This window comes from Orycteropus afer, unplaced genomic scaffold, assembly GCF_000298275.1.
Source record: "Orycteropus afer afer isolate SDZICR_OR568_19922 unplaced genomic scaffold, OryAfe1.0 scaffold00305, whole genome shotgun sequence".
In the NCBI taxonomy this organism is placed as follows: domain Eukaryota; kingdom Metazoa; phylum Chordata; class Mammalia; order Tubulidentata; family Orycteropodidae; genus Orycteropus; species Orycteropus afer.
This window is the reverse complement of record NW_006921892.1, coordinates 3,623,828-3,631,715: the sequence shown is the minus strand read 5'-3', so window position 1 is coordinate 3,631,715 and position 7,888 is coordinate 3,623,828. Positions and strand designations below refer to the sequence as shown.

The window sequence follows — 7,888 nt, the reverse complement described above, 5'->3', positions numbered from 1 at the left end:
TAGGGAGTACAGATGGGGTGAGTCATTCCAAGCTGCTCAACCTGTTGAGTGTTTTGCCTTTGCTAACCAGAGTACAGACTTAGGAACAAAAGTAGGAAGTGGGATTTGTACTTGTCTATATTTGTTATGGGGCTGCTAAGAGCAAGTTTTATAACATAGATGGATTCATCTGACTTCCTAAGTTGTTGTGGACTTAATTTATGTAACAAATGAATGTTCCTTTTTTTTTTTTTTTTTTCCCCCTCTAACTTTTGAAAGAGGAAATTAGTAGGCTGCTGCCAAGTAGCTTTGTCTCACTTACTTTATAGAGAGTGAACAATCATTTAGACCTGCTGGGCTAAATGATAAAAGACCTTCCAAATCTGTGTCCAAGTCCATGTTGATGGTCAGGATAAACCAGAAGAACTCGAAACTGCTCAGGGGATGTGTGGCGGCACAGCGAAGACCACAAACCGGCCAGGGGCCTGGCAAGATTCAGCCAGATGTGTGAGTGATGCCGTGTCTGGTACTGGGAGAACTTACAAGACATTTTTGTGCAAAAAGCTTCGAAAACGTGCCAGGGTAGGAAGGGACACCAGTCGCACCACGGAAGTCCACAACAGGTTTGAAACTTTAATTCTACTTCTAAGTCTAAGAGAAAATTTTATTTAATTCACGGAGTACCTAGCAGATGAGCTTGTATTGATTTGACAGATGTTTTTTGAGAGTACTTCTAAGTGAAATGGGGTGGGTGTGCAGAGACAGGTCCTTCCCTTTATAGAAAAGTTGAAGACAGTGACTAGTTTTCTGTGTGACTGTTTGTTGTGATTCTGTTACCCATCTGCTTTCTTCTTAACTTTTCATTACTTGTGCTAAGCCTGCTTGTAAGGAATGTTCACTTCCCTGCCCTGTGTGTAGTAAGCTCGGACCATACTATTCACAGTGATCATCAGGGAAAACAGTTGCAGTTCTGAAATTAACAGTAGATTGGGCACAGGATTGAGACTCCTCACTCCATTGTCTGAATAACTGGTGAGTGCCTGTACTTTTCTTGTTGAAGGCATGGTTGTGAGGCACAGCTTAGTTGTTGTCTTCTGGAAAATCCTTTTCCTGGGAAAGATGGGATTATGATCAACTGATTCTATTAATGCAGCCTGTCTAAAAAGGATTAACACTATACCTAGTATACTTGGTATATTCCTTTGGGTTGATGATTTCATTCAGTCTGGAAGAATTCATTAGTTTTATTAGTAGTGGTTCTTTTAAGTGAAACACTATTTATAAAGGATTTTTTTTTGCATATTAATAAAAATGAAAAGTCCTCTGAGAATCACATTTCATTCATGAATCTTATGTAGATAGTAAGAAAAGTCAAAGATTAAGCTGTCATGATCAGTGTAAAATAAGTTTTTTAATTCATCTAAGTGTTTTTTTCTTCTTCCTAATAGAAAAATTCTCTAAATTAACATGGTATCCTCTTGACTCTTTATCCCATAAATATGTTGATTAATTTGAGGAAAAATAATCGAGATATACTTTTTGTCATATAAAAATCTTTGTCTTTCTTTAATAAAAACTTAATAAGCTAATGTTCCAATATTAGAACCCAGTAGATGGGAGAGGTAGGGGAAAAGGTATGTAGAAGTCCTTTTACGGGTATTGGGTCACATGCTGTCCACTCAATTAAAGAGATTTATTTATGGAGGAAGAGGTCATGGATAATGTGGTACAAATACATTTGAGTGTATCAGATAAGAATTTTACTTTATAATATCTATTTTTATCTGTTTCTTATCAAGAAAGGGCAGCTGAATGATGAAGAGAGTCAAGGATTGGCACTCAGTTTATCTGGCTCCTGATCCTGGATTCTGATCCCCAGCTCTGCTGCCCAAGAGCTTTGTAATCATGAGCGAGTCACCTGGCCTTTCTGGCCCTTACTGTTGTTGTTATGTGCCCTTGAGTGGCCCGACCCCTCCTTGGGTTTACGAGGCAGCTATCACTACGGGAAGTAGGATTGCCCAACCTTCCTTCTGAGAAGTGCCTGGTGGGTTTGAACCACCTTACTAGCAACTGTTAAACTACATAGTTGGCTTAGATTTTAAAAATTCCTTCCTGCTCTGAGATTCTAAGATGCAGTTTTAGGGCCTTCTTGTGTTCCCTGTTTTTATTGTTGTATAGAATTCTAGATCCCAAAATAGTTCTTTTTGGGCTGGGGTAGGGAGGCAAGTGTCCACATAAGAAAATAATATGCAAGACCACACAATTTTTTTTTAAACTTCCAAACTTTTTGATATGAGCTGCTGTTGCAATAAGCTTGCTATTCTTTGATAGGATTTTAATCATTTCTATGTAAACAAGATTTTAAACTTAATAAACACTCTCATATTCACTATCTCCTTTTCTTATTTTCACTTCCTTTAGGTTTACTTTTCTAAGGCTGAGTTTTTTTTTAGAATGTTGTACAGTGATTACAGTTAACTGGAATTTGTCTCTAGTCAGACCAGTTGTCTTGGTAGACCTCTTCCATTTTCTCTTCCCCTTCCTCCATTCCTGAAACATACTCATTTTTTGCAATGTCCTGCCTGTTCTCTATGGGTTTCTTTAGGAGTTGGGCCATTCTCGAGGATAGAAGTGAATTATTGACAGGAGCTTGCACTGCAAGGATCTGGCTCCAACATGCTCACGAGTTATCTGTTTGTCTAAGTCACATGGCAGTCAGTTGGGAATGACTTCCAACTCCCTCTTTGCTCTTGGGTATCTTAAGTCACTTAAGATTTAGTTTTAGTTGGTCATCTTAGTTGAGCATACTGATAAACAATAACTTTCTGGCTATTCAAAAGGTCAGACAAAAGATTCCACAAATACATGGAGTTATGTTAGACATCTAACAGTATCTACAGCTATGTGAAAAGACACAGCTCAGTGCAAAAATAAACATTTTAATCTTCCCATTATGGTTCATAGGAGCTCTGGTAGTGTAGTGCCTAAGGCACTTGACTGCTAGCCAGAAGGCTGGTGGTTCAAACCCATCAGCCACTCCTCGGAAGGAAGATGGGACAATCTACTTCCGTAGTGATACTGCCTCGGAAACCCAAGGAGGGGTCACTATGAGTCGGGTCCGACTTGATGGCACATAACAACAACAACCACAAATTATGGTTCATGGTGCATGAGACATTTTAGGATAGAAGTTAGACTCTGTATCTTCAGCTCCATTCCTTTAACCACTATACTCACTGTTATCGAAAGTCAATTTCTGTCTCAAATCCCCAGGGTCAACAAGAACCTACAGAGTTTGATGAGGCATCGTCAGTGGTTTGTCAGTGGTATATGGTGTAGTCTTCAAATAATTGCTTTCAATCTTCTTTCTCAAAATATCGGCTGTAGCAAAGCTGCCATTAACTTTTGATTGCTTAAACTTTCCCAGCAAATCAGGTAGCTGTAGCCCATAAAAACTCATTGCTATTGAGTTGCTTCCGACTCACAGCAACCCCCATTGGGATTCTGAGGCAGTAAATCTTTATGGAAGTAGATTGCCCAGTCTTCCTTCCACAGAGTGGCAGATGTGTTTGAACCTCCAACCTTCTGGTTAGCAGTAAAATGCCTTAGGCACTATGCCACCAGAGCTCCTTAACTATAGCCCATAGGGCTTTTTTTTTTTTTTTTATCTGAGTAATCTGTGAATGTTTGCCAAACTTATTCTGAATCATTATTTCTCTGATAGCAAGAGAAATAACTTTGTTTATAAAGTATACACACTGCAGAGGAACTGAAACATAACACTTCAGAGTCAATTGTGCATTACAGTTTCATATCTTAAATTTGGACTGAGAAAAAAATCTTTTATTGCTTTAGAATCACTGAGATGAAAGGAGCAGAAGAATTAAAGAGTGTAGCATCTGACTTATCTATATTTTAGGCTAATTAATTCTATTAATTAAACAACAAAAAAGAAAAAGAAAATCCATAGATTGTTTGTGGTAGTTGCTTAAGAAGAAAATAAATACATACAGAAACTAGGGTGTATCTTCCCTTAATGAACTGTTTCACAGAGATAAGCTGACCATGATCTAACTACCAATCTTTATTTATTGTTAGGATTACTGACTGGGACATACAAAAATAGTCACAGATCTAGAGAGAGATATACTAAGACAACAGACAAGGATCCTGAATATTCTAGGAAAAGACTACTCAAAGGAAGTTTAATGAAGTTGTAAGGGGTGAGAAGAAGAGTTTCTCATTACTGTTCTACACATAAAAACAATGTGAAAGCCATTCTGTTTTGATAGTACTTATTAGAAAATGCAGTTATTGCCTAGGTTGTGTGAAGTGCCTAGAGAAAAACACAAACCCTGGTCAGCTGATGGTCTTGTGCTTTGTGAGGAACTTCACAGGGAGGTAGTAAATTGCTGGGTGTGACTCTTTCAGATGCATTGGGTATCTGCTGTCACAAGTTCTTCTGCCCTTCCTGCATTCCTTCCCTTTTCACTGATTTTATGTGCCATGAGGAATTTTCTTTGACTAGCGAGTTAAGAGTTTATTTCCACTGGCTGATCTATGGGCTTTTGAAATACAACTCTAGAATCATTGAGTGAATGAATGAAGGAATGCAGTGGGAGCCTAGTATTCCTGCATTGTCATGTCTGATTTAGATTTAAGGAACATTCGTCTTTTCCCTCTGAGGCCCCATCTCTTACTGGGGATGAATTAGAGCAGTCTTAATACAGGAGATTTGAAATGTATGTGAATTTGCTTCATAGAAGCTGGCAAACTAGCATAAATTTTTGTCTGGGTCTTATTTTGATGAGTATTGATGACATAACAGGGTAAAGTACTTGTTGTTAGTCCCCGTAACTCACTGTCTCCAGAATGACGGTATTCCAGACAGAAGACCTAGGGTCTACAGACCAGTCATTGGGCAGCTCTGAAGCCTTTTTCCTTCAAGTTTTTGTGTTCTGCTGTATGTTGAACTGGAATACTTGCTGCAGTGGTCCACGATTGCTAGTTCTCCTATTATAACTCCTGCTGTGAGTCAGGTTGTGGCTTAGCCTTATCCTTTTATTGTTATAGTAACAAAAGCTGAATAAATGCTGAACAATAATGTAGCAAACCCTGGTAGAAATTAGTGAGAGCAATAACTTGTGACCTATCAACAGTGACCCAAGCTGTAATTTTAATTCCCAGTCAGAACTCACCAAAGGGAATCCATAGCTAGTCTTTGGGTTATAGAAACACCAGTTAAGTTCCTGGAACTTAGCTTTTCTTTTATGAAATGTGTGGGTGTCCGGTATACCTATATCCATCATGTGGTAGACCTATGTCTGTCACCTGTTAATATCTTTAAGGGTTTAATTCTTACCAATTTAGGAAGGTTGAAACAAAACACAAAAAAACTACTTTCAAGTCTTTTAAAGACAGATGCAAATTTAAAAAGTTATTAAAGCTAAGCTATTGTTCCATTTATTAATTTTTTAAAAAATTAAAATCCTAACATGTGAGAGCCTGGACTGTACTATCAGATACATAGAAAGATCTTTGATCTGGGGATCTTTTCTGTCCCTATCTCACTGTGTGTTTGGGAATAGCGCCTCATCTCTTTTTTCAGATATAAGGGTGGTGGTCAGTAGTCCAAATATATAAAGTACTTTTAAAAATATTGATTCCAAACCCATTGCCATAGTTGGTTACAACACATAGTGACCCCGTAAGACAGGGTAGAACTGCTCCATAGGGTTTCCAAGGTTGTAATCTTTGTGGAAGCAGACTGCCTCATCTTTTCCTGAGTGACTTGTGGGACCAAACCATTGTCTTTTCAGTTTGCAGCCAAGTGGTTACCAGTGCTCCTTATTGTGAATAGGGTGGAGGAGTATTGGCAGACAGGGCTTGCAGCTGTTCACTGTGACATGAGAGGGAAATGGAAGTTGCCTACCCCCTACATCCGCTATATTGGCCTTTGCATGATAGCAAAAGTACCTGTCATTAGAGCTTCATTTCTATTTAAGCATTCTTCTCTCTAGTGGTTAACTGATAACTTTGTATGAACTTCTTTTATGAGAACTTAATCCTCTGTCAGGGGGAACAGGGCCACATAAGAGATTGGAGAGCAATCTGTGGGAGCAGTTAGTGAGGGCTTACCTTCTCTCTTGTCCAGCTGGTGGGTAGAAGAGAGGGAGAAATGGTGTGTAGTCCTTTGAACAGGGGCAGAGACTTTTGATTGCTAATTCTAAAGCTCAAATAATGTGTCTTTGGCTCTCATCTTCACAGGAAATACTCTAGCAGGCTAGAACAGATCAAAATGATCTTCAGATATAATCTCATCACAAACCTTAAAACTAGTGCTTGTTACTGAAAGTTCTATGTTTTAAAAGTTCCCTTGACAATTGAAACATTTAGAAAATATTTTTAACAGGTAACATTTTTCAGAGCAGGTCAAAGCATACTGACTGATATTCCTCCTCTTCTTTTTAAATGTCTTTTTATTTATTTTATGGGAGCTCTGGTAGTGTAGTGCCTAAGGCATTTGGCCGCTAACCAAAAGGCTGGCAGTTCAAACGCACCAGGCATTCCCCAGAAGGAAGATTGGGCAATCTACTTCCACAGAGATACCACCTAGGAAACCCAAGGAACAGTGACTATGAGTTGAATACGGCTCCAGGGCAGTGAGTTTTTGAGTATTTCTTTTATATTGTTACTAAACTTCTTGTTAATATTTTTCTTAAACATTTTTTCCCCAATTATCAAAGTGATATAGTTTTGTTACAAAATATCTGAATAATACAAGCAAATCACCCATGATGCTATCACACAAATTCAACTACTATTAACACTTTTATTTCTTTCTAGTCCTTTTTTGGTACTTGGGTGTACATTTTGTTGTATTAATTGGAATCATACTGTATATCAAGATTTATAATATTCATTTCCACTTGGTATAACACTGACTATTTCCCCATGTCACTGAAATGTTTTGGGGAAAATTTTTTAATGACTGTGTAATGTGAATGGCTTCAAATATTAGAGTATATTCTGCTAATAGATACTTAAGTTGTTTCCAGTTTTGACTGTTAAATACAAGGAATGACTCTGTTTTTGTTCAAATTTCTGACAGTCTCCTTGGGAGGGGATTTTCCTTATAGGAAATTGGGAGAAGGCTGGTAGATGATGGCCATTCTCCCTCCCCCTAGAGATTGAAAGTTGAGAGATAAACAGTGGTCAGTCAGATGGAAATCATAATACCTTCATTTAAAAAACCACTAGCATGTGTGACAAAGGGCTGCCTAATACTGAACCTCAAAATTTAACAAGTTTGCTTACCCTGTTATAACAAACCCAGGACTCCCATGGCCCTTCTGCATGGTACTTTTCTTGTAAAACTTGATGTTGAGGAGTTGAGGAACAGACTATCATGTATATGCTCTGCAGACATGCCAAAGAATAAAAGAAAATTTACCAATGAGAATTCATTCTTCCTTCTGTGGGAAGGAACAAGTAATGAATGGGGAAGAGCAATCAGGAGTGTTAACACCAACTGTGGATTTGCATCTACATTGAAACCTAAAGCAAAAGTAAGGAAGCCCTCACCCTAACAACTATAAGTAAAATCCCTGAGTCAAGGGATATTTATTTATTTTTTAAACATTTTGAAAAACATTCTATCTGCCTACAGAGATAATAAATTCACTTACTTCAAAAATAAATAATATATATATTAGTTGTTGTTGTTAGGTGCCGTCGAGTTGTTTCCGACTCATAGTGACCCCATGCACAGCAGAACGAAACACTGCCCGATCCCGCGCCAGCTCCATGATCCCTGCTATACTTGAGCCCATCATTGCAGCCACCGTGTCAATCCATCTCCTTGAAGGCCCCCACTCTTTCATTGACCCTCCACCCTACCAAGCATGAC

The 7,888-nt window shown here is 38.4% G+C and overlaps 1 protein-coding gene across 1 annotated transcript in view; it reads left to right on the top strand.

Annotated features, from left to right (window-relative positions):
- The first annotated feature begins 423 nt into the window (after positions 1 to 423).
- Positions 424 to 7,888, top strand: part of FNIP2 (folliculin interacting protein 2) — a 145,275-nt gene continuing 137,810 nt past the window's right edge. The window contains exon 1 of the mRNA XM_042782404.1: positions 424 to 602. Coding sequence (XP_042638338.1) covers positions 424 to 602 — 179 coding nt within the window. The remainder of the gene's footprint in view (positions 603 to 7,888) is intronic.